The sequence below is a fragment of the Athalia rosae genome, chromosome 1 (assembly GCF_917208135.1).
Source record: "Athalia rosae chromosome 1, iyAthRosa1.1, whole genome shotgun sequence".
NCBI lineage: Eukaryota > Metazoa > Arthropoda > Insecta > Hymenoptera > Athaliidae > Athalia > Athalia rosae.
In genome coordinates, this window is record NC_064026.1 from 26,776,816 (window position 1) to 26,804,106 (window position 27,291).

Sequence of the window (27,291 nt, forward strand, 5' to 3'; positions counted from 1 at the left end):
GAATGTTGTATTCCCGCGGCGCGTGAAGTCGACCAGCACTGCTCCCAAGCGGGGATCTAAGAAACCTGCGTAAAAAGTTTGCGAAGGAGGGAACTTGGCTGTAGATATTCTGGGGCATATTCAGTATCCCGTCAGTGCTTTTTGGATGCCCGTAGTGGTTGCATCGTAGTGGAGTGTATAACGGCCAGGAGCGATTCCGTAAGTCGAGACTAGACTCATCGTCAGTTTCGTGTGGTCTGCCGCGGTTAGCTCATATAGTGGCTCCAAGCGAGCAGATAAGGAGCAAAAGGAAAAAAACTTTGATAACTCACACACACGCCTATGTGAAAAATGTTAAACGTACAGTGAACGTGTGGTTTTATACATACAAGTAGGTTGTTAACGGTGACGGAAATTGAGGTGCCTGGATGAAAAATTATATTACGTATCAACGTGAAATCGAACAATTACTGACCAACGTGCATACATACTTGATTTAAGGAAAAGAGTTTTGAAAGTGTTTCTAATTGAAAACGATATAAAACATCGGAATTATGAGTAGCGAGTCTTACTCTGCAACTCTGAGGCGACGAGAGTAGAACTTGGGTGCGCGATTTGTGTTGGCGAAAGTTTTCGGTCGTTTCATGTTCGAAAGATAACGACAACAACAAAGATTTTTATCTGCAGATCACATATTGCGATACATCGATAATTACAATTTTAGCGACTGAAAATGTCATCTCAAATGTATTCCGATGGTCACGAGGTCGACGGCAGCTGGGTGCTCCGAGTCTTCGTAACAGATCATCAAGTCGAAAGAAGTCTTCGAGTTAAAGGAGAACTGCACATAGGCGGTGTCATGCTTCGCCTGGTCGAAGACCTTGGTGAGTCCCCTTTCCGAGCTATTGTAATTCTTTTGAAAAATTTTTTTAGCGAACCATACTTTTCTAACTGCTCAAGAAGAGATTCCCCGTTCTTCTCGTTCGCTTCCTTCTTCCTTACCTTACTCCACAGATTAACGCTGACGCATCGATATTTATAATATACACGTACAACACGAATCGGTTGTGTGTAACGCAGGCGAAGAGATCACCGAGAATACGAATGTTGGACGACTGCTACGCATCCCATCGTCTCTCACAATCGGTCTCTTCTCTCTTCTCTTCTCACTTCTTTATTTCAACGTCCGATTCTCCGCGGTCGGTCGGCAGCAAAGAACCACCGATCTTGGGGTCGCAAGTCGCAAACTTGCAACACCATCGCGAGAGGAAAGATCCATAAGAATAAAGTAAAGTTGAACAGGTAAGCGTAGAAGCTGCAGAGCTAAGAGAACTCGAGAAGTTGGAAACTGAGAAACCCGCGGATTCGATGATGCGGTGCGAGTCGCTGCCGCTGCGGCTGTTGCTGTTGCTGCTGGTGCTGTTGCTGTTGCTTCTGACAACCAGTGACCGTATAAAGTGGAAAGACTGGATTATACTCGAACTAGTTTTGCCAGCTTCCTTCTTAACGCAGATGCGGTATACACCCGTTCATTATACTTATGCACGTATTTTTTTTACTATATTATCGTGTCTAAAAACGTACGAGATCCACGCCTACAGAATAATCTTCACGCGGGAATAATCATTATCTTCATAATTTATGTTACAGAACGAAAGAATTTCGCATACAATATTATTGAAACAAGCTTTCGAATCGTTGCGCAATTATTTATTCACATATACCGTATACAAGAATATTATTCGAATACAAATTCGAGATACATGCGATAACTGCAGGCGGTAATTGCGTATTTTTCACTCGAGAATCAGCTCTCGTCGGAGGAGGGAAAAAAAAACTCACGAAGAAGAAGAAGAAGAAGTTGATAGAATAGAAATTGAGGACGTGTTATTGATGTAGCGCGGTGAACGAATGTTGGTAACAATCGAGGTCTCAAATTAAGGAAGTTACTCGAATTAACCACTTTCAATTAATTAACTTGACTGCAGCGAGCGACTACCGGCTTATCGCATTACGGTCCCAAAGTTCCGAACCCGGCCGCTTTGTCGAAATGGAATTCCCCTTGGAATGGTTGCATCTTTAATGATTTTGCATATCTACATAGTCTTCCATCTTCTTTCCTCAACTAGGTGCTTTCAGTTATTTTCCAGCGACTTATTTGAATCCAAGTTGGTCGCGACGCGAGGAGCTCGCGTAACCTCAGATTTACTGTTTGTCGTTCTATTTCCAGAGCAATTGCACGATAATAGTTTAAAATTAAATCTCAGTGCAAGCATACAATCGCGCGATCTTCACATTAGCCGTTATTTACGTAATGTCGCAATATAAGCATTTATCCGTAAAGTTTTTGTAGTCATCGCACAGTTCTCTTTCAGCTCGATGTGCTCTTCATTTTTATATTGCTTTGGCTGCAGGTGTTATTCTTTCTCTCTCAATGTCACCACACCGCCGTACACCGATATTCGTAATGTACGTACCTTGAAGCGTTGGGTGGGTGACATCAGAGCTAAAAGTCCGAGTGACTGATATTTGTACAACTTGAATTCCCGCGCGTCTGAACGCCGTTCAGATGTATGCATTATGGGTACAGGGTGTCCGGGTTGGAGCAATCTTCAAATATTCATTTGAAGAAACCGAAAAATGTAGAAATAGAAAACTAATTCGCCAATGATCTTTATGGCGAAAAATTCCGACCACTCCAGAGCTTCACAACCTACGAATTGATAACGAAAAATTTTTTGGTACTTCTCAAATCGTCCGCCTTATATAACACGGATGGATACCGACATGCCACGCAATGCCGCTGGTATACATGTCGAGCCGTCAAAAGGTGTATTTTTGGCTTGGTGTCGTTCGTTTGAAAAGTTGGTTGTTTGTCTAGGCGCTTGTCTGCAGGCCCCGCGCGAGCCGCTCGCTTATTATACATGCCTATCCGTTCGTTTCGGCTTCTAGCCTCGTATAGTGTAGTGGAATTTATATCCATATTTACTAACAGAGACCCTAGATGTGCACCGATGCAGTTTGCATTATTTCAGATACGTACATCGTTTTGCGCACTCTTTTTCACGAATAAGAATCATACCGAAAGTCGACGGTCATCGCCAGTCGTAGAGGATGAACGAAACGAATTTCGGGCATGATGTCAATTAAGAATTGGTGATGGATGGATAACAGGCGTATACAATTCATGGTTATACATTATACCCTAATTCTCCCTCCCCATGGGGACAGATAAAAATCTCTTGACAGCATCTTTCCCGGTGAGCTTCCTATGCGCTCCGTTGAATCGAGTTATGTTTAGCCGACAGGTTATTGTTGCACAGGTGTTCATACGCGTGTGTACGTTACGTGCGTGTTATGGCTTATGTAGGTTTACAGTGTACATTTATAGTATATCGGAGGCGCAGGCCAACCGCTGCACTGTAATAATAACGATGCAGAAGTAGGGGAACCCGCTCTGCACATAAGTATATAGTTATATGGAGTTCTATTTTAATTCAAGGCCCGCAGTCAGGCACCCCTGCTAAGTTATTTCTTCTTCTTACGTCGCGTAGCGTAGCTCGCCTTTACTATTAGCGTTGCCATAAGAATTGAGCGGAAACAAACTAAAACCCGGGTTAAAATAAATTGAAAAAAATCATTCGATTTATCGCCAGAATATATTGCTCTCTTTATCCTCTCGAAATAGATTCGAATTTATAATTCTTAAATCCTCTTTACTCTTCTCCTGTCTCTCTCTCTTTCTCTTTCTCTCGGTTTTTTCCTTTTCTATTATAACGCGCATTAACGCACTCACGTCGGATGTTTTAACGCACGACTCGTGCCTAATCGTTACAATACGTACTCCTCATCGTTCCCTACTCGATCCTCGGTTGCGCCGGACGTAATTTTGCTTACAAATTATATATTTAAGTCCAATATAAATGCATTATTGTTCGAATGATGTTACGTCGCGTATGTTATGCAGACGAAGTCTGCTCAAGGGTCATAAAGAGCTTCGATAGATTCTCCGACTTTATCTCGTCGCTATCGACAGATTAACCGTTTGAAAATTATGTGATCACGTATAACTCGGGGATGCAAAAATTTACGACACGATAAACATCTGGTTAGCCAATACTTTGACGTTGCAATACCGAATGTTGAATCGTGAGAATTATTGTTCCAAGTTATTCAATTGACATCAGATTCGAAATTCCGTTGTTTGTCGGAGTTGCGTGGGGACGCGAAAGTGTAGGTTCACAACACGGTTATAAAATAAAGAGGACCGAGTAACGGCAGTGGCTGCTGTAGGTAGATGTGGCCATAATAAACGTATAGCTGTTGAACGAATGAACGGGGCTCGCCTTGCAACATTTCCTGGTTTTCTTTGGCAACAAAAGAAGAATGCGTTTCGGTCCGTAATTCCGGTTAAAAGTTTATTGTATGTCCATTATTCTTCCCTCGACGTTACGATGACCTTATTTCATACGCGGTACATAACGATGTTGTGGAAAAGTGAAAATATTCGGGAGCTGCGGACCAACGTGAGTTCACGAACTTTGGCGACAATTTTTTTTTATTATTTCCAAACGAAATTCGCTCCCCCGAATTACGCAACGATTTTAATAAAATAAAGCTGCTGCTTCGCGTCGTCTGCCAAAAATAATAAACAACCGACATTTGGCACAAGCACAAAATCATATCTTATATGTGTATTTCGAAATGTTTTCGAAAGATTCGAATATTTATCGACATTTGATCACGCTCGAAGAATTTGATATTCGCGAAACTCGAATAATAAAATTGAACTCGTAAATCTGAGATGGGACCAATGCACAGCGAGGCTAGATACAAATTCTGCGTACGTCACGTACGCACTCATTCCGAGGTCATCGGATCGCTGATATGTGTATATTTTTTAGTCTATGGCACCCATATCGGATCCGTAACAGTCGCTGTTTGTGTGACGTTTGCAATAGCGAAGTAGAAGTGCCTTAGTTAGCCTAGAGAGCTGAAATTCTGAGAAACAATGCCCTAGGAATGCAGTCTTGTCGCGAAGATGTTGACTACTGCATACTTCAGCCGCTGCTGCAGTGCTTCTGTACATACTGGACCCGCGATCCAAGAAAGCTGCTGCCCCGAGTAACCTCGTCCTTCGCTTAGTTAGGATGAGATTCGCAATGACTGTTATACAGAGAAAATATCTCAGATTTCACAACGTTATTAATTAAAAGAAAAGAAATTTATAACGCATTAATTTTCTATTCCTGGACTCGACTCGCTGCCGAATCACTCGATTTATTTGTAATTCCTAGGCTTATCACGAGTGCAGCATTTCGAAACTATACGGATGCGGACACGGGCAACGGTAGCTTCTATTTATTATACCTGCTAGTACTACTGTTATTACCACCTCTTTGCATTCAAACTCACAAACTTCTCTCTACCTCTTGCGCGTAATTCATTTATCTGGGTATAGATTCGGTTTTATAACCCTGAGACGCGTTTGAAGTTTTAAAGCTATAGCAGAGCTGGCCGTGCGTAGAATCGGAAATGAAGCGTAGGCGGTCACTTTATAAAATATACACAATTTTATCCATGACGTATACCTCGTCTACCTACCTACCGTCCACCTCTATCCATTTTCAGACTATCTTCTTTTATATACGACAGTTCGATCTACGGGGTGTCCGATAAACGCCGATCGATGAAGTAAAAATTATTGTCTAATTGTCAAAAAAAATGTACTTACCAAAAATCATGAGCACGGAATCGAAAGGGATCGAAGGATTGGGCGCGGGTCTACTCTCCTCTCGGATTACCGCTCGTATATAGGTATCGAATTACTATAAGTCGCGCGTAGATCGGTGTTATATGTACGAAATTCCCGAGAGTGCGTAACCTTATTCCTTTGTCATACACGTCGTCTGATCCTCTTCGAACCCTCGCGATCGTATGTCCTTGACAATAGGTCAATTATCTCGATTACTAATCGACCGATTAATCAATCACCGAAGCTTTTGTCTTTGACAAATTGTTTTATCCTCCCCTGCGATATCGAGTATAATGCAGATTCGATTTTTCCAGCATTTGTACAGAAATTGAATCAATGAATTGGGAAATTCATGCAGGGATGAAAATACCTGAACCGCGAACGAGGGGAGATTTAGTTGAAATCCTCATCTGCTTAGTGGGGGGTAAGGGGTTGGTGTAAAACCGGAATTAGGGACGTGATATTATACCTCAATTCTCATAATCCTGAAAGTCCCTTATTCCGAGAAGGACGTACGCCCGGGATGGACTCGAGGGAAATTTAAGAGGATTAGCACCACCGCTACCTCCCTAAACTCTGAGACTCCACTCGTAACATATTCTTTCGTTTCTCGGTTCGCAGCTCAATTTTCTTCAATTTTTTCCAGGATACTGCACCCTTGATCTTCCAGCTGATCGTTTAGCTTATACCCCGTCCTTTACACTTCGACTTATTCATTCGTTTCCATTATAATTTCGTGATACTTTTCAGGCTTATTATTTTTCACCCCATCGATCACGTAGGGTATAAATTAACCCTTTATGGACCCATGTAACTTTCATGTCACGTTTCAATTTATCGAAATTCTACCAAAGAATCATAGCTTATTTCACGAGACGACGCATAGATCTTGATTCTATAATGTTGCCAAGACAACCAATATCGCTATATTTTATACCAAAGTTTTTTTATTTGCATTTATAGGTTTGCAATTGCTGATTTTTCGTTCCCTCAATTTTTTTGGATTCAAAACAAATGGATAAAGGGCTAAGTTGCACGATGATTCACGATTTTGTGACGAGTACCGTGACTCCAAAAAATCCACATTGCGTTATGGGTGTAATAATGCAATTTCTATCCGTTGCACCGTGATTGTTGCGTTTCTGCGGATTTTGTTTCACGCTATGCAGACTGCGAATATGACTCATATTATAATAATGGACTTCATGTCGCGTGAATGATGCACCACGGAAATCTACACCCTTTTGTATTAGATATCTGCATATAAGTTTATCTTTCTTTTGTGTACATTATTTTTTATCGTGTTACACGCCGCTCCGTCAGCTCGTACATCGTCGTTCCGCTAAAATATGCCTTTAATTATCGTACCGTAAGACTGTACGAATATTACCAAGTGAAATTCTACCGAACACCTTCGCACCGAACTTACGTGAAAAGTGAACTCTGTAGTAAATTTTTGATTCATTCGTTCAACAGTTCGCTCGAACGCCGTTCGAACCGAAGTCGTGATTCAGGACATAAAAATGGCGGGAGTAAGGGAAGGGAAAGGTCTCGAAGATTTCCTAGAGAGAAACTTCAATTTGTTTTGCTGACTCAACGATTTAGTTTGTCGTCGAGAGAACTTCGCTACCGTGTAACGCCATTCTTTATCTGGCACTGGTCCAGACTTTGGACCGACGAAAAAGTTAGAGAATAAAATGAAAAAAGAAAAAAAAAATTGGTAATAAAAAAAGAGAGAGAAGAAGACTGTGCCTCTCGCACCGCGGAATATATTCTCTGACTCACGTAATCTGTTGATTCACCCTGGCAGTTTTCGAATAAAACGAAAATTTGAAATTAAAATGAAATCGAATTTTGTAGGATTCTGTAAAATATACAAGTATATCATTCTTCCTGTGAATAAAGCTACGACGGTAGTTCACATTAGTAGTGTAATTACGTAGATCGGTGTGAACTTATAAGGAGCGGCCTTCGCGCGGTTCGAATCTCGTAATGAAGTCACTCTGTCAGGGTCGTGGTTTATACTCCGTGTTAATAACGTTGGCGGCTACCAAACCAGAGTTTTCATGATATCTTATTATACGGTTTTTATAAAGCGAATCGCTGACCTCCACAACGACAACTCTCTGTTCGTTCGCAATACGTAAGATCCAGCCCGCCGCTGTATGAGCTCATTTTTAAAAATACCAAAACAAAAATTTCACCCAATTTATCGGCGAAGAAGAAGAAGAAAAACCAAAACTGTAACAATGACAATAGTCATCTCGGGGCAATTTCTATTCTCGCACATCTCAACTGTGATCCATGGACCGAAAAATATTGAGGGCTCGAAATTTTCAAACCGATATACATATGTACATTCATCCGTGTAGCGTATCGCTGGTGTATGTCATCGCTCCGCGGGTTATAAAACGACGTTGATCGGTCGCTGGAAACGTTGCATTTGTGACGCTTAAATAAACTGACGTAATCGAATGGTATATTTTTACGCGCTGACAGATCCATTTGACAGTTTAAAGTCACCTCTCAATACACAAATTGCCTCACACGTGGAACGCCGCTAATTTTTCTATAATTCACCTATGTGTACATCGACGCGACGTGTAGAGATGCAGATATTACGATCGTCGATCGGTCGAGATGTGTGAACGTGTGAAAATTTATTACGTACCGTATGATCGCCTCTGTAAATTGTACGTGTGTAATATATATTTTACATTACAGAGAGGTGGGTTGGTGCCGTCACTTATACTCTACTAATGCCGGTGTTTAACCTGATGGAATAACTAGCCACATCCTATTATACCAGCGAGTAACAGATCGCGCATTATCACGTATGCATCTGTATACCTGTTTCGTATCTACACCGTATATATATGCAGATATTTAGTGCATGCAGTTCTCAAGTACAGTACACATTGTATGAAAATATAATTCATATTTTCGCTACGAAATTGCGTATATATTTCAGAGATGTTACAACGATGTGGTAACGTCGCATGTACCTTTATATTTTAGCTTTGAAAATTTGACACTTTCCGATAAAAAAAAAAAAAACCATCTAACAATATTGATGATCGATCTAATGCATGTTACGAAACTTCCGGTGTACACGGATCAAATTGCCGGTTTGTTTCTTGGGCGCGGAGAATTTATTTATCTTCTATACACATTTCAACGTTCGAACACGTAGGTGTGTGTGTATATATCTGATAATCCGTCACGATATGATATATATTTTATTGGAATTCCATAGGGGTATACAATAGACGCGATATACGTCGTTCGTTTGGATTTTTCGTTGTTGTAATTCTCGGCTTTAACTGCCGCTGCTGTTGAGCTGTTTCGCTATCCGCGGTATAGGTAAGTAAGTGTAATATACCTATATCGTATGAAAGCGAGTTGCAAAGAATTCCTACGCCCAACTTCATATATTATTCTGACCCTACGTCGTACGTATTTATGTATTATCTACGTCATGATCGTTATTGTCGGTCTTAGCAGCTGCTGTCGTCTTCCTTCTCCGATTCTTATTGTACGCTCTCTTTATTTTCGCGCTTCAGTTCTCTGAGAATTGCGTTATGGGTTATAATTAAAACTTAAAGAGATGGCATGCGAATTGGTTTTTTTTTTTTTTTTTTTCACAAACAAAATAAAATGAGAACGCAGTTGTTTACCCCCTTTTGAGAATGTGTATAAATACATCGCTAAATATTTTTAAACAAACATTCGTAAATAATTGATGTTGATTACGTGAAAGAATTTTACCGTCAATTTCCTCATTCTTATTCCCCCGACTCGCGAACGAGCCAAAGAGGATGATGAACACCTCGCGGACGTCGCCTCCGTAGGTTTGTTCTCTTTTTCTCTCAAGTTTACCATTTTTCAAAATTCTCGCTCGCACGATTTTCGTCAAAACACATCACCTGGTATGAGGAACACTGTTCTAAAAGAGAGCGATGACTCATTTCTCCCTTTAGGTATATATACGTATATGTACGCGTACACCGTACATAAATATACATGCACCTACGTATATAGGTATAGCATAAACGGGCGAATTGCAAGCGTGCAGCGGCAACAGCACAGGCAACGAGGACCATAAAGTCAACAGCCTTTACGTACAGCTTCTGCTCGCGCAGCAGCGCTGGAATTAAAACGCTCTTCATGGTGTAGCGAAACTTTCAAGACCCAGCAGAAGCAAGAAACCGTATACACGGTATATAAATATAATATCGCGGTTACGCAGTTTCCCTTGTGGAATTTGTTTTTTTTTCATTTCCTCTTTACGTAGCGCACTTTACTCACCCTTCGCTCCGTCCCATGCGTTTAAAATTTGGGGAATTCTCCATGCAACAATACAGCCCATGTAAAACGCGTGTTAGGGCATCCGTTTGCTTGATATTCCTCAGCTTTTTTTTTCCCCCGATACAGCTGGAGCGTGTGTAAGCTCAATTTCTTTGGTACGTTACCGACGTCAATGGCGCAGCAGCGGAGTGCGTCGCGACGCCATCCATATCCTCCGCATCTCGTCGTGTACGTACGTAGGTACGTACTCTCGTACTATAGGTGTATTATGCACTATGCGTCCGCACGAGTGTGTAGGTACGTACATAAATGAAGTAAGAGCGCGGTAACACATACAACCCTCGCTCGTAAGTGCGTTTATACATCGCCTTCACTTCTCCCGTCTCTGTCCGTGGAACTCGCGGTCTGACGAAAGTTTAAACATAGCCGCGATACAAATGACGTCAGTGGTGCGAATTCTGTTATTTTAAAACGGTGAAACAATCTCGCACCGTGTGCCCGGCGAAAAACGGGTCAGGGAAACGACGGGAGGAAAAGGAAAAGAAACCAAAAATTGTAGACTTTCTCCGATTTTTTTTACATGCAATGAGAAAATGCGTTCTCAGTTTCGGATCGTCGGTACCGCGCCATGTTCCATTCCATTTTTATACGATCTCTTTTTTTTTTTCTTTTTTTTTTCACTCAAGTTTAGTTTGGTTCGGTTCGGCGGTAGACGATGATGGTTTTCGCCTAAAAAGGAGCATCGAAACTTTTTATTTCTTCGTGATTCACGAACGATGAACGAAAGCCGCACGCGAGTTGACGTTACGAAGCGCCGCGGGTCCCGCCCCCGGATCTTCGCCCCGGATTATTAACATCTTTTCACGTTCGCATATCCATACGTGTACTGATATAAAAATTGTTACACAGGTATATGCCCTTAATCCGTGGACTCCAGATGCGAAAAGATATCGCGTGCGCACATCGGTGTACTCTGTGAAACGAATTTATCTCGAATTTGCTCGATATCTTATCCGGCGTGTATATAATAATGGAGCGAGAAGATAATACCGTTAATGGTCCGTAAACACTCGACACCGCATCGATAATGAAGTACACGTATGTGCAGTAAGCGCGTAATCCCAGCGATCGGGATCAATTTTTTCCGTCGCTAAAATCGTCGAATCTATAATAAAGTAATTAAAATATACGTTCCACACGTAACGTAGGTGTACGTGTACGTACAGTGTGTATATGCGTAGGCGAATCTGGCCTCCATTCACTCATGTCAGTCAACCGGTTGGGTTCGTCGATAGACGCTTTCCTGTCCATTCATGGTGTTTACTATTAAAAGTGCCGCGCGCGTTAATTCTTTCTACGTAGGTTTACGCGTTAAACTGACGAATAAAATTTTTTTCAGCAAACCGTAACGGTTGTATATATGGGTATATGGAACATTATACGTATATACATACGTCTATTTTATGACGTATTGCTCAATAGGTTCGCTTCGACGTCTTCTTGTTACGATTGTACGGGAGAAACGGACGCGAACGTTCGCTCATTATTTTCTATCATCCACTCGGTATACCTCAGCACTTTGCTCGCTTCTTTGTAATAACATATGTACGATACGTGCCCCGTGTACGCGCGATGTACGTGCGTGTGAAATATATATTATATTTCATGAACTACAGCGCGTTAAGTAAGTCCGGATAAGGTGTTACCGCATCAGCTACGGACCCGAACACTGCTACGAAAGAATACTTGGATAGACAAAGAAAGCCATTCACAGCATCTGACGTCGCACTCTCGAAATCATAGCTCTTTTTTATCGTAGCCATTGATGTAGAACTGCGAAAAAATTATGTTATCACCTCGATATACGTTAGATCGATCAATTATATCAATTTGAATTTCTTCTCTTCACATTCCTCCAGCGTGTTCGGTATACGCGGTTATTATTAGTAATTGTGTAAACGGATAAATTTATCGTCAGTTTCCATTATTGTTATCATTACCGTATTTCTTTTTCCTGAACATTAAGAGGATGTGGCGGCAGGATGGATGTCTCCACATCGTACATACGTACGGCAAACTGATGATGAAATATGTACATACTTATGTATTCGCATAAGTTTCACGTATCACGTATCACGTAGAGACACACGTGTGTGCAAATAATTGCATGATTTTCTCACCGGGAATATTCGTGACAGTTACTATTAGTTCGTAGTAAAAATGGCTCATTTTACGCGAGTAACTCGCAGTGCATGAAAATTCCCACTTGCGTGCGAATCGTTCGAGATTTTTCCATGTAAAACTTGAGTAATGGATTATCGTACCGTAATTATTCCTTGGAAGAATGTGCGAGCGTTATTAAGACAGAAAATAATAGGATGTCGCGGTTTCCTTCACATTATCGTCCGCGCGCTATGCAAAGTCCGTACAATTGAATAATTACACGATCTATATATATATATATTCAACACTTCATTTTGAATGTATATGGCAGGAGAAAACCGTAGTAGTCGCATAATTACTACGATATACATATTCATGTATTTTCCGATTATAACGAGCCCGTAAATACACCCTTGACGTTATATATCGTCACGATTACGAAGTACATAAAATGCAGTTTATTTATTCTTATACATGCATGTAGAGCGCGCTTATTCGGTAGCCCGGAAGTGCAATCGAGGTGCGCAGTGTACGTAATATACGGTAGCTCGTTACCTCAAAGAGTTTCCTCCTTCCTACGCGAGACGGAGGGAAAACTAATTGCTTGTATCCCCGAGTGTTGAAACTCCTCCTTCGGAAGCTCTGTGGACCGCGTATACCTAACTTATTTATTTTCTGTCTCGGTAAACGAAACCCCTGTGTAAATTTCGTGCCGCGAGAACGACCCTTGGCTTATTTCGGGGGGTGGAGCGTACGGGAGAAGGTAGGGATCGACGATGTACGTACGTGCATACGAGAGCGTTGAAGGGTGAAATCGATTGTGGAATGTTGAGCGCAAAACTAACGCGCTTCGTTTCAAGTCGGTTCGGTAGTTGCGTTTCGGTCGCGTGTAATCAAGTTAGGGCCGTTACACCCGACTAGCTATGCGCGTTTGCTGGCTTAAAAAATGAAAAAATTAGTGCCGGCCACTTCCAAATTTTCAGGAGTACCGATCGCGAATTCGAGTTCGCTCTTTCGTTGCCTCGCCCCGCGAATTTCGCCAATCGCTTAAAATTTAATACCGCTGAAAGTTTATCTCGCACGTATAGTCGAGTGGCGTGTATTTATCAACGGCAAAAAGCAACCTCTGTTCCAATAATACATCGGGACGGGTTGCGAGCGTCTCGATGCCCGACTACACGTTATATTCTATAAATATATTAGAACGACCCAGTTTTCTTAAGGGGGAAGCTACCGTGAACGAAATTTGTCTTACGCGGAAACGAAAACCGTCCAATTTACTCCGCGGCGGTAATTTTTTTCGCTGTCCCGAATCAGTGACATCGTACACACACAAACTTCATCTGCTTTTGGTCCCGATCCGCGACGACGTTCGATATCCACCGGACACGTTATTCGATTTTTCAACCTACTCCGCAGCGTTTTAAAAACCTTTCACTTACTAACTCCTACGTTTTTGGTTCCGATAAAATGTCACGAACCCAACGAGAAGGCTGCTGTGGCCGTGTAACCGTCGGTGAAATATATTTATATGAATAAGTATACGTGCATACATAATTTATGTGTGTGTTCACCTTTCACACCTTATATACCTGTGGAAGTAAATATTTATCCGCGTGCTCCGGCATCGTACGTATAAAACTAGGACTATGTAAGAAAACTAGGTCAGCCGTTGTCGATTACCCTTTTACTCCGTAACACGAGACCTACCCTAATTGGTCGGAATATAATGGGGTTGCGCCAGCGTTACAACGTCGAGGACTTTTCAGTTCTCCTTTCTTCTTTACTACCTACCCATTGAACCGCTCGGCGTCGTCAAAAAAGCATAACGATAACGCTGGTAACAAGGTTTTGCGTTATATTTGCGGGATTTCTTCATTATTCGATGCCCCTGCTGGCATGGGAAAGTTCGGAGACGACGATACCTACCGGTCGATTATTTATTAAGGGAGAAGAGAATAACATCGGGAACAGAATGATGGATCGTTGCGAGGTTACTCTTCCGTTGTGCACAGGAATATATCCGCTGCACCCCGCATTTATTTATATCGCGTAGTTCCGTAGAGTTTTCTAAATGGTAATAGGTCATACCTTGTGTCGCGGAACACAAAACCCACGTCGATCTTATGCGCGAAATCGATCGACATCCTGAAAGCGGAAAGAGGGTGTCAAATATGCAATCGAAATTCGACATGGGATCGGTAACGACGAGTACATGATCTGTATAGTACGTTCGTAGGTAACACTGCATGTACATGCAATATTTTGATCGCATTTATCGGACGAAAAAACGAAGTTGATTATTTATTATTTATCTCATAGGATGTAGGGACATGCATCGGTATCACGATTCATTGAGATAAGATAAAAATCAACTTGTAAATTTCCACATCCAAATAACTGCGATGTGCGACGTCGCGGGATGTCCAAAAGAAGAATACAATACCGATTTATCATTTCGAATATTATTTCGTATACGTAAATCTTCTGTGTATTCTTATGCGTCGGTATTAATGTCCTACCCACATCGAAAAACGGTTACGCCACATTCGATATATACACGCACACATCTATTTTAGACGTGTCGGAAAAGAAAAGAACGCAAACGCGACATTTCCGCTTGAATCCTTAACCGAGACACGTACATAGAACATAGAAGATTCTGAGGATGAGCCGAAGAATTTTTTACCATACCCTGCGGAGAGAGGGTTGGAAATATTTCTACCTTTTACATCGCGTCCTTCGGCCTTTTCTAATTTGACAAAATTTTTTATTTTCATTTCACGGGATTTAGGTCAGGTCATAGCGCACCCAACTCGTGAATCTCAATATTATCTGACTGAGGGACCTAGACACGTCTATAAAAAGCAATCGATACGTCTGCAGGACGAGGCGTATAAAGTGAGGGTTTTTCGTCCTCTATACTGCAGGTGCGCCAGGCCACGATTTCCCTCTGATATTAATCCGCGGGGTTAACGGACAGCCGGATCTTTTGTCTTTATTTCAAATGTCCTTTCGGACCACCGCGTTCATTTGCTTCTTTCTCGATTGTCACGTGCAATAGGGGCGTTGATTAGAACGGGGGAGAAAAAAACCGACATAATTAAATCAGTGATTTCGGGTGGAATGATTAATTCAATTGACGTGATATTTGATTGTGATGAAATTATACGGGCGGTATGATATACGTAGAACATATTTGATTGAAATTCATTGAAGTTGATGGTTTTTAATCACGATTCTATTTCACGTATCGAAGCTGCTGACGTTCTTTATTTTAACTTTTGACAATGACGACTCGGAGCGTTTCGTACGGCTGCTCGTGAGACACGATACATTAATTATATAGATAATAAAAAGGGTCGATTATAGTTTTCCAGACTCCCTGGTCTTTGTAAACGGCGCGGATACGCAATGATCGAAGCTTCGCTTACGGACGCTGAAATAAGTCATCATTCTTCATTCGCTCATACCCCCTGGAATGTAACGGAGAAAATAATTGGAATCTTTGTCATTTAATAACCATAAACGATAAATATAGCTCTGCAGATAATTGTTTATAAATATCTGTAACGCGTGTTTATTATCACTTTCCGTTCTGAATATTATAATATCCCACATGCTTACATACGTACGTATGTACGTACATTACAACGATCATATTATCATACGACGAAAGTGAAATTTAATTCAGAAATCGAGTTTCACACTTTAGAGCGAGAATCTCCTATCTACTATGCTGACAATTAAGCGTGTACGTGCTCGCGTGTACGATATGTTCTGTAAATAAATTACCGTCAAAATTTGAAGTAAAAAGGTCACTTTGACAGATCATTTAATTGTTCCCCGTAGCTCGATGATCGTCGTACGTAATATTACAGTATAACGTAATTCATCATCGCGTGTCAGAATGGCAATAAATTGTCACTCGGTCTCGGCGCACGTGATAATATATGTACTATATCCTCTGCGCATTTGAATTCTATATGTACACGCAGCAGAATAAAAGATGATAAAACTCTATAGATTGGTGTATATATGTAATTTATAACGCTCGTATTATATGTAAATATGGCGAATTAATATTACAATGGTATAAATCTGTGTAATAACGTAATAGTATGCAGATTGTATATAAATGCGAAAGAGGACGCTCATATTGTATACGTGAACAGCACATACTTATAATACAGAGACGTGCGACATTGCATACATTAAATATCGACACAAATGCAGGACGAGATGTATGGAAAGGAACACGCCCCCCATAACCGGTCGATGATAAATTATGTTACATTAATTTAGATACGTAGTAAGTAGATTTCGTACGGATGTCTATTAGACAAATGGTGGACGGACGGAAACGTGCGACGTTCAGATAGAAGAGATGATTTTGTCGCAATTAAAATTGGATAGGTGAAAATATAACAAAGGATAAATATATACATATTCCGTACATCTCGACGCACCGACTGCGATATAACAATGATATTAACGACGATAATCTTTCATTTAAATTGAGGGTTACGAACGAATTGAGCTAGTTTAAAACTAAGAAGGCGTTAAGCTGATTGTGAGTATGACTGTCGTGCGTGGTTTATTTTAGAATAAAAAATTAAGGGCAGCAGCTGAGAACGAGACAATTATTACTCCACTTGATAGCGCCATTCGTAGCTTACGGTACAACTGCGACTGCAACAAGTGTGTTCAGCATACTTTCAAGAACATACCGTAACGTTACATTGATTAATCGCGTATATAAAATGAAATTAATTCAGATAAAACTCCGTCACTTTTGCTTGCCTTTATTACTTTTTTCGCTGCGTGCTTCTTTGCCGCATACGTAAGCGAAGACAGTGGCGTGTGTTATACATACTAAATGTACGTATCGTTATATCAATTTGTTTAACGTATCTCTTATCGTTTATTATAGGACCGTGAAAGGTGATTGTGGAAGAAACAAATATAATACAAAAGGAAACGAAGCTTCTTTCCACACTGTAGAATAGGGGTGGGTTGAAAAAAAAATTTTCCACCTAATGATTGCATGAGTAGATGATTTTGGCTTCCAGATTTGGATTTCTGAGCTGATTATATGTGAGATTACTCTTAAATAACCGAAAAAAAATTCGATTTTTGAGCAGAAAAAAAAATCACTTTTTTAATTGGGTTTAATACGCTTTTCTTACGTATTTTGATCTCAGGAATCCGAATCTAGAAGAAAAATTGATCTATCTCTAAAATTAACCGAGTTATCGCCAATTTTCAGCTTTTTGGGGTCAAAAATAAAAAATTGATTTCTCAGTCTATTTTAATGTAATTTGAGCTCAGGAATCCGAATCCAGAAGAAAAATTGATCTATCTCCAAAAATGACCGAGTTATCCCCATTTTTTCGCTATTTTTGGCATAAATTTGAGGATATCTCGAAGGGAAAAAATCGTAGCTCAATTTGGACAACGGATTCGTGTTCCTGGGGTCAAAATACGTAAGAAAAGTGCCATACGATCAATTTTAAAAAATAAAAATTTTTCGCCAAAATTGGAAAAAATCGTAAGGGGTACCCCTTGGAAAAATCTCAAATTTTAGCCAAAAATTTTTATTTTTTAAAATCGATCGTATGGCACTTTTCTTATGTATTTTGATCTCAGGAACACGAATCCGTTGTCCAAATTGAGCTACGATTTTTTCCCTTCGAGATATCCTCAAATTTATGCCAAAAATAGCGAAAAAATGGGGATAACTCGGTCATTTTTGGAGATAGATTAATTTTTCTTTCATATTCGGATTCCTGAGCTCAAATTACATTAAAAAACACTTAAAAATCAATTTTCCATTTTTGACCCCAAAAAGCTGAAAACTGGCGATAAATCTGTCAATTTTGGAGATAGGTCAATTTTTCTTTTAGATTCGGATTTCTTAGGTCAAAATACGTAATAAAAGAGTAATACAATAATTTTTTAAACTACTTCACTTTTGGCCCAAAAATCGCCACAAATCCCAATCGGTATACGTTGGATTCTTTGGATTTTTGGGCCAAAAAAGAAGTTATAACACTTTTGTAATGTATTCTGACCTCAGGAATTCAAATCTGAGAGCCAACATCATCTACTCATGCAATCGATCGAGTAATCATAAATTATTCGCCGTTGGGAGTAGAAAAATTATAAGACATATCGATTGGTTTTAGTCGTAGACCCACTTTGATTCGTCGCAATCCATGCATGGGTCGAAATATTCGGATTTCTCGGTCTACGAGGGAGCCCGAGCTTTGCTGGAGTCAGGTAGCCAGCAGTGTAGCGCTTTGTTGTGAGACGTCACCTTCGGGGCTCAGCAGAGGTGACGCTCCACAACAAACCGCCTGCCCGTGGCTACCTGACTCCAGCAAAGCTCGGGCTCCCCAACTCAACTTCAATTTTAAGTCAAAAGAAGAGCAAGTCATTTTTTGATTTTATACTCGAATTACAAAAATAATAGGAAAAAAATTTTGAACAGTGAACGAGTAAAAAACAATCACAATCGACAATTTTTTAATATTTTCTATGATTTTTGACCAAAAAAAAATTTTTTTTGCTGGAAGTACCCTACTCGATTAATTATTTATTCAAAAAACAAATGGGCCACCTCAAAATATCAAGCAAAAAATTTGTTCTACATTCGAAAAATTTTCTTTTTTATAAGGTACAAATTCTGCCCCCATGCTAAGAAAATAAAGAAAAAAATTTTTTTTCCAACCCACCTCACTGTAGAATATGTACGTAGGCATATAGGTATATGATATTTAATATAATCTGCATATTCGGAGAGTGGAAAATGAATGAAGTAGGAGGAATGAGGATAATAGTGGAATGGAATGGAATCGTAGTTTGGCGTGGGCCCCGACCTGCGTGATAATATCTGTGTTAAATATGTTAAATAGGGCGTGTGCGCAACAGGTCTCTCTTTCTCTCTCTTTTTTTCTGACGTACGCAAGGTACTTTGCATAAATATATATAAAGTATCCGTCCCCCTCTTTTGATAACACGAACCACATTAATTCGAATAATTAAAAAACAAATTACAGCTTGATTTTATTCCCTCTCTTTTGGAGTAATTAGTTAATTTTCTGCAAATTTGGATCCTCAATTTTTGAGGGGCTTGCAAGTGATAAATTTTCCTTCTGCTTTGTTTCCTTGTTTTCTAATTTTCGCACGAAACATTTCGTGTCTTTTCCTTTCATACCGCTAATTCGCGTCATTGGTTTAATTATAATTAGTCATACAGTTCTGTTTCACAAATTTCCAGAGTGCTCTCTTAAAAAAACGACTTCTTCGCATTCTCAGGCATTCGTATACGTACAGACCTACACATATACGTATGCAATTTTCTTGATTAAGTTATTCTAGAAAAAGGGTACAGCAGGGCCTCGAGTAAAACTAGTTTTAATTTGAATTTTAACTATGTGCCGAGCCAAATAACGCAACGTCGGCTTAAAATAAAGCTGAGAGAAAATTTATGTTCACCCGCCTATTATAATTTTTATAGACGTTACATATATAACCGCTTTCCTCCACCAGCAGCAGCAGCCTGTAACGAACTTTATTTCCGTCCCTCATCGTTTTTCACCCTTTCTTTTAATCTTGAAATATTTTTTCTTTTTCCGCAACCCCAGCTCTTTCGTCCGTTACGTACGTGTTTAATGTACTTCTATGTAAATTCATGGTACTGCATATGTAGGTGACGCTAATAATACTTTTCCAAAGTAACACAGATCGTTCTACTTTAATACACTGTAAATTACAGGTGATGCAGCTGCGCGCTATGTATGTAAAAATGCACCGCATCCCGTATAGATATATCCAGCTGTAGTTATTGTACTCCGTTTCTCTGTCATCAATCGCGCGAGTGTGACGTTTTACCTTTAAGTCTTGACGATGAGCCGCTACTTGTTATTCAAAGAATAAGCTTCTTCGACTGGTTCGTCTTTGGATGCGTATTTTATATCGGATGTACGTACACGTAACATACATACACATGTCTACCTATAGCGAATATCGTCTTTCGTTTCATTTCCGCCGGATCTACGGCGCCATGTGTCAACCGTGTATTCAATTATGCCGTATTTCAACCGTCTTAAGTATATCATCGTCCTATTTTAGTTTTCGATCAAAATTTTTAACTTGCTATATTAATTTTTGCCTGCCATAATAATTTTTGTCTATTTTTAATTTCTGTTTTTTTTTTTTTTTTTTTTTTTTGTACGGTACGACAAGGGTATGAAAGTGGCGAATATATAACACCGTTCAGTATGGTTTACGCGTAAAAAAAAATAATCCAGAAAGAAGTGGATTCAACGAAATTTCTTATTTTTATCCAGTCTTCGAGTCAACTTCCTGTGTTTTTCTAGAAGGTACGGTAGTTTATACTCGATTTCCTCCCTTCGCTCGTCGTGCTGCTGCAGAGTCCATTAAGAAGCGTATACATACGTATACATCCAGATATACATAAACATGTATTACATAGGGGTACACGTGTATGGATTGTCTCGAGAAAAACCCCTACGAAAGGACTCTTAAGAAATCTAAACTTCAACACTGCAGTGCAGCAGTACTTGAATAGGTACGCGTTTTGTAAACCAAACATTTAAGACCTGTACCATTCGCGCTAGCGTATAAATATATATACTATTTTATCTACACATATATGGGCATTTCATTAGTAAATATATAACGACGCGTGCGGAAAGTATATATAAGTATATACTAAAATCGACCCTCTGCCTTTGCCGCTGTTGTTCCGATGCATACCGCATTTATACATACGTACACGTATATACCGTCGTCACGCAGAACACGTGGCTTTACACGGGTACATATTATACAAAATGTACATGGGTATATAATACGTACGACGTGTTTAATGGGTAGGTTAGATGCCATTAAAATTAATCCCTGAAATGCGGGGGCGGTCGGACTCCAGTTGTACAAGGGTCGGCAGTAAGAATCGGTACATTTAACTCGAACAGATTCTCCTTCTTCTCTATGTCGTCCTTGACCGGATTGTAATGATGTTGAAACCGACGAAGTGACCAGCGCGCGTGCACAATTTAGGGTCCAGAAAATTATGCGCAATGGATTCTTTGTCCCGTATATCTGCAGTGCGAAACACTTCGTACATTCGTAACGCGGCTACAAATGTTGCGATTTTACCATCGTAAGTTTATTTTATCGGGTCATTAATTCGGAATTGAGATTTGAGACGTCTGTTCGTTTCTCCGGGGACGAATAACTTCTCATTTCACTTACTTCTTTCTCTTGTGCTCTTCTTTGCTAATTGTGCGACGCTGCGACTAATTACACAATATGACACTGCACGCATCGCATGCGAGGTTGTTTTTTTTTTTTTAAATTTGTTTAATTTTTTTTTCTGCGTAGTTGTTTCTCTTAACGACGTACGTGACACGAAATTCGCGGCTTGTTAAATATCTCTGCAGAATAAGTAGAAAGAAAAAGGAACGAACCTGCGGGTACATGAGGAGAGCTAAAGAAGGTTCGTACATACATGTATACGCATGTATTATACATGTGTAAAGGAAAAAAGTGAAGAGGGTATATTTTGTTCGTTGCTCCCTGACTTCCGTCCTCTTCTGGAAATCTTGGGGTTGAAACCCTTGAACGGTCGCACTCGACACCCTAGTTGAGTACCGGCACAAGGACCGCCCTCATAATGTATGTACGTACGTCTGGAAAGCGGTGACAAAGAACGCTTCAAGTAATACAATATAAAAACGAATAAAATGAAAAAGTAAAACACAATGAATGAATAAAAAAAATGGAAAAAGCGAGGTACGGAAAACGTGGAATTATAAAAGAGAAAAAGAAAATTGTCTATAGGAAATCCAGTTTGGAAAGACAATGAAATTTTATTACCCTTTGATAATATCAGGGATGAAAGACGAGAGATTGATTTTTACCTCTTGATTTTAAGCCTTTCCAGCCCGCACTGCTGCTGAACAACCATCGCGAGACTTAAGAGCGAAGGTTATTAGCCTTTTCGTTAAACATGGGAAGGGACACTTCTAAAGCTGCTTTAGACTCGATGCTTCTTCAATCTCATCTACCTCTCAGGTAAAACCTGAGACGTTATAGGGAAACTAACGAAGAACCCGTACAAGAGTAGGTTTCAATCCGAAGACGGTACACGAGTGTGAGAAAAATTATTATGTACCTCATACCGTTATGAATTTAGCCATTATTACTGTCGTTAATATCAATACCTTCATACTACAGTCGATCCAGGTAGAATAGAGTCGCTATATTATATAAATTCGTAGGACTGGATTTACAAGATCCATAGATATAGATATCCATCCATAGATCTTTTTGGAACTACCCGCACGGACACAATTACCGAGAGCCGTGCTTTTCACCTATGTGGATATCGCATGGGATTGAGAAAGTCGGTTACTCCTACGTGCCCTCTGTCTTTTATCCAGCTAAAATAATAGCCGGCGGTTTCTAGTGAGATCCCCTTGATTTTTTTATTCTTTGTTTTTACATACCAACATGCATTATATATATATTTGTGTCTGCACGTGAATGTGATCCAAGGTTTCGTAAATCTCTAACAACGACAGATGCGGCTGTTGGGTCTAGACGGTTCACGCCACAAATCCTACAAATCCTTCTCCTCCTACCATTGGCTTCTATACATGGACTATACGTGTATGCCATATTATGTACTGTACTGCACACATGTGCACACGCAGCAGCAGGATGTTGGGATGCTGTGATCTCGTTCATGGTTTGTAAAAACACTAGGGAAATGTTTTGTGGAATGTTTCTTCCTTCTGTTTTTCCATCCACGCTGTAGCTTAAAATCCGAATATATAATTGATAATTTGATTTTTAATAACTGGTATATTTTTGATTTCAGATATTCTGATGGATTGGTCCGATCACGCCTTGTGGTGGCCTGCTCATAATCGTTGGTTGACGAGAACGAGGAGTACATTGGACCAATACGGAGTTGCTGCGGATGCCGTTCTTCATTTTACACCGATGCACAAAACCCTCAGGGTTCAGCTACCGGATCTGCGTTGTCTGGATTGCAGAGTTGACTTTTCTGTTAAAACATTCAACGCTGTGATTAATCTATGCAAAGAATTAGGTATGCTGTGGGTTGTTAAAATTTCGTTCTACTTGAAGAAAAAATAAACTGAATTCTTCCGCCTCGTATGCATGTACAACGTACACATATGCACATACCTATCTTTTCACGCCATTATATGTTCCGTGGGATGTTTGTTGGTACAAATGGTAATGAGATGGGTTTAGCATTTGTAAGTCACGCGAAGGTCGAGCAGCAGGTAGAGTAAGAGCGTTGAAAGGTTAATGTCTCTTTTATTTATTTTTTTTTAGCGCCGTATAAAGTTTTATTGATTCTCTTTTTCTCCGCATCTATCACGAAATTATTTATATGGATCTATTTCGCCAAGCACACTCATTTCATGAGGTCAGGGCTCCGGACCCTTGGCGTCTTATCATATCGTAGACTGAATTTTTCAACCTGCATCTGTAATACCGTTTTTGCAAACTTTTGATCAAGAGTTCGCGCGAGTCTTGTTACATAATTATTAGTGGCGATACATTTTATGAGACAAATAGTATATCGTTGTGCTGCAGATATAATTACGTTAGGAATTATGCTCCGCTCATTTGCTTAACAACTGATGACCCAAATGATGGCCTCGGTCGGCCACGCGTTCCGAGCATACGAATAGAAATCTAATTCCAACATCTCATCCATATGCAGCGCTTGCAATCTATGACCATACGCACGATACCAATCGGTAATATTAATCGTTGCGCGCCCACATTCGTAATTGATCGTATGCAAATCGTTACGCTAGATTTGTTTCTCTAAAAGGTTTCTGCCGATGTAGATTATTTTTCTTTATCCTTTAATTATATTATCAATTATTTTTGATTTTCAGGTATCAGACACCCGGAGGAACTCTCATTTTGTAAACCGCTCGAGCCAAATCACCTGAAATACAATCTAAAGGATCTTCCGGTAAAAAAGAAAATAGAAAATCAAAAAAATCAGAGAAATGGCCAGTGGAATATCTCTGCGGATACCAACACTTTCATACCTGCTAGCCAAAGTCCGAGGGGATCAAACGGGAGCCTCGACCAAAGCAATCCCTTTATGTGTGCTCCGGTCACACCAAATAACAGGAATCACAGCACACCGATAAGCTCGCCAGTTTCGGTGAGTCTGAAATCCTTGATACTTTTTACTGTTTTTTTTTTTGTAGCGAGAGAAATCGGAATCTCATTTAAATATTCCTACTTTTTATTCGCAGCAGACCGGAACTTGGAAAAGAAACAACAATTCATCTGGGTTTGGTAGTAACGGTTCCTTCAATGCAAACAATAGCACAATGAGTCTCGAAGCTCTGAATGGTGGACTGAGCGACTCCCTGGCGCACAGTCCATCTTTCATCGCTCCAGATATTCGCGCAAAGGTGATCAGGCCAAAGACGCTTGTGGAACGTGCAAGAATGAACGTTGCGTGGCTAGACTCGTCGCTTTCAATAATGGAACAAGGCATCAGAGAGTTCGATACTCTCAGGCTCAAGTTCAAGTTTTACTCATTCTACGATCTCAATCCTAAAACTGACGCTGTTCGTATAAACATGATCTACGAACAGGCCAAGTGGCAACTTCTTTCGGAAGAACTCGACTGCACGGAAGAAGAGATGCTCATGTTCGCCGCTCTCCAGGTAATTTGAAAATGAATTTGCGTCCGTATCTGTATGGGCAGGTGGTGAAAGCGCAAACATGCATTACTACGCTATCTCTCTTTGTATTTCAGGTTCAAGTTAATCTACAGGCCGGCATACCTCAACCGAGTAGTGACAGTAACGGTGGGACAACGCAAGTCGAAGATGATATAGACGCAGCTTTGACCGATCTGCAAGTAACTCTGGAAGGGAGTAATATCAGCAGCAGTCCGGGCGACATAACACAGATTCCGGAACTCTGCGATTATCTGCGCTTCCTAAAACCAAAGCGATTCACTTTAAAAGCGTATAAGCGCTATTGGTTCACGTGTAGAGACCTCCAACTCAGATTGTACAAAACTAGGGAAGAAGAAAACGGACCCGGAGCACCGGTACACAGCATTAATCTGCGCGGTTGCGAAGTCACACCGGATGTTCATTTGTCACACAGTAGATATGGAATCAGACTAGAAGTACCCAGCGCTGAAGGAATGACAGAAATGTGGATCAAATGCGATACGGTAAGAGGATTCATCAATTTTACCTACCAAAATTTTTCAATTAATTTTTCATTTTATAAATTTCGTTCTCGATTGTGTTACAGGAGCAACAATATGCCAAATGGATGGCGGCATGCAGACTAGCTGCCAAAGGACGCAGCTTAGCTGATGCATCCTACGAAACCGAAGTTAATAGTATCATGGCGTTCTTGCAACTACAGAGACCTGCACCAGCACCAGCAATAAATCCAAATTCTCTCGATATCACACCGGAGGATTATGTCGCACCGAGATTTGCAAAGAAGCTTAAGGGAAAGGTAAGTTCCTAATGGAGATTTGAAATTCTATTCTATTCATTTCTATCGCCGAAACCTAATTTTATCGGTTATCATTTTTGTGCAGCTCGTCCAAAGAATACTGGAAGCTCATGCGAACGTGAAAGACTTGCCGCTGGTAGAAGCCAAGCTCAATTACATCAAGGCGTGGCAGTCTCTCCCTGAATACGGAATATCTTTGTTCATTGTTAAATTTACTGACAAAAACAAAGAGGAGCTCCTCGGCGTTGCAAACAACAGGCTAATGAGGATGGAGATGAATAGCGGAGACCACCTTAAGACCTGGAGATACAATACCATGAAGGTGAACGAACTTCTTTCTCTCGAATTTACGTTTTCTAAATTTATTCATATTTTAATCACTATTTCGCTTTATTTTCAGGCCTGGAACGTGAATTGGGAAGTGAAGCATATGATGGTCCAATTTGAGGAAGGAAATGTCGTCTTCGAGTGCCACTCGGCGGACTGTAAGGTCGTCCACGAGTTTATCGGAGGTTACATTTTCCTGTCGATGCGATCGAAGGAAGCAAATCAGACTCTGAACGAAGAGATGTTCCACAAATTGACCGGAGGCTGGGTCTAGGTTCGTTCAATGTTATTGATTAATTAAATTCTATAGGGTCAATTATTGCCGAGTCCGTAGTGTTCGTTATTAACAAAAATGACGACGGACACATAGAAAAAATATTTTACCGAGGAATTTATACATTTATATGATATACATAATATGTAAATACACACATATTATTTGTTGATTGATGGAAAATAAGTTTATTATCAATTGCCGATTATCGATTGGTCGTGGTGCAAAGTACACGATTACGGTGAATTGCCGTAGACTAATAAAATAAGAAACGAAAAAATTGAAAAAAAAAAAACAAGCTTTTAACAAAGAAAACCGCGATGCGTATTCATATAGCATTACTACGGAGCGAATTTGATGTGTGTAGTACCTACATGTATAATTTATCAGAGCTCCTTGAGGATACGAAGTACGTTAATATTAAAATAGAATAAAAATTTTACAAATTTAAGTGATATATTTGACGCATGTTGTAAATTTAGGGCAAAATTACATATGAAGAAAAAGAAATTAGTTACATTTTCCCCGTGCCTTTTGTGAAGTGAGCGTTTTAATGTATATTTATAACGTTTTTCTCACCTTTTATATTTACATAAGATTAAATAAGCTGTAAACATGGGATTTTTTTAAAACATTGCTTAACGCTCGGCAATCCCACGGCGGAGGCGTTATTTTTCAGCCAGTAATTAGCTAATTCCTATTATACGGTCGTTTAATCATTACAGTTATTTACCTGACTCTCGTAGAGAAAAATCTTCACACAGTTTTATCCAATCGCTTCTCACTATACATAGGTATACCATACGTGTAGTTTTAATACATAAGATACATTCGATCACGTATTCGAAAAGAAAATGAATTTCGTCTAATAAAATATTGTGCATAACATCACAAGGTGCTATAA

At 40.0% G+C, this 27,291-nt stretch overlaps 1 protein-coding gene across 2 annotated transcripts; it reads left to right on the forward strand.

Moving 5' to 3' along the window:
• Positions 1 to 126: 126 nt before the first annotated feature.
• LOC105683466 (unc-112-related protein) lies at positions 127 to 27,142 on the forward strand. Of its 2 annotated transcripts, none has more exons than XM_012396077.3 (8): positions 127 to 863; positions 23,118 to 23,351; positions 24,178 to 24,455; positions 24,550 to 24,969; positions 25,062 to 25,490; positions 25,574 to 25,786; positions 25,872 to 26,108; positions 26,187 to 27,142. In XM_012396077.3, the coding sequence occupies exons 1-8, from the start codon at positions 713 to 715 to the stop codon at positions 26,385 to 26,387; spliced, it is 2,163 nt and encodes a 720-aa protein (XP_012251500.2). In that variant the 5' UTR covers positions 127 to 712; the 3' UTR covers positions 26,388 to 27,142. The 2 variants fall into 2 exon arrangements, with proteins under 2 accessions (XP_012251500.2, XP_020706573.2); XM_020850914.2 differs by having other exon boundaries at positions 24,553 to 24,969.
• The last annotated feature ends 149 nt before the right edge of the window (positions 27,143 to 27,291 follow it).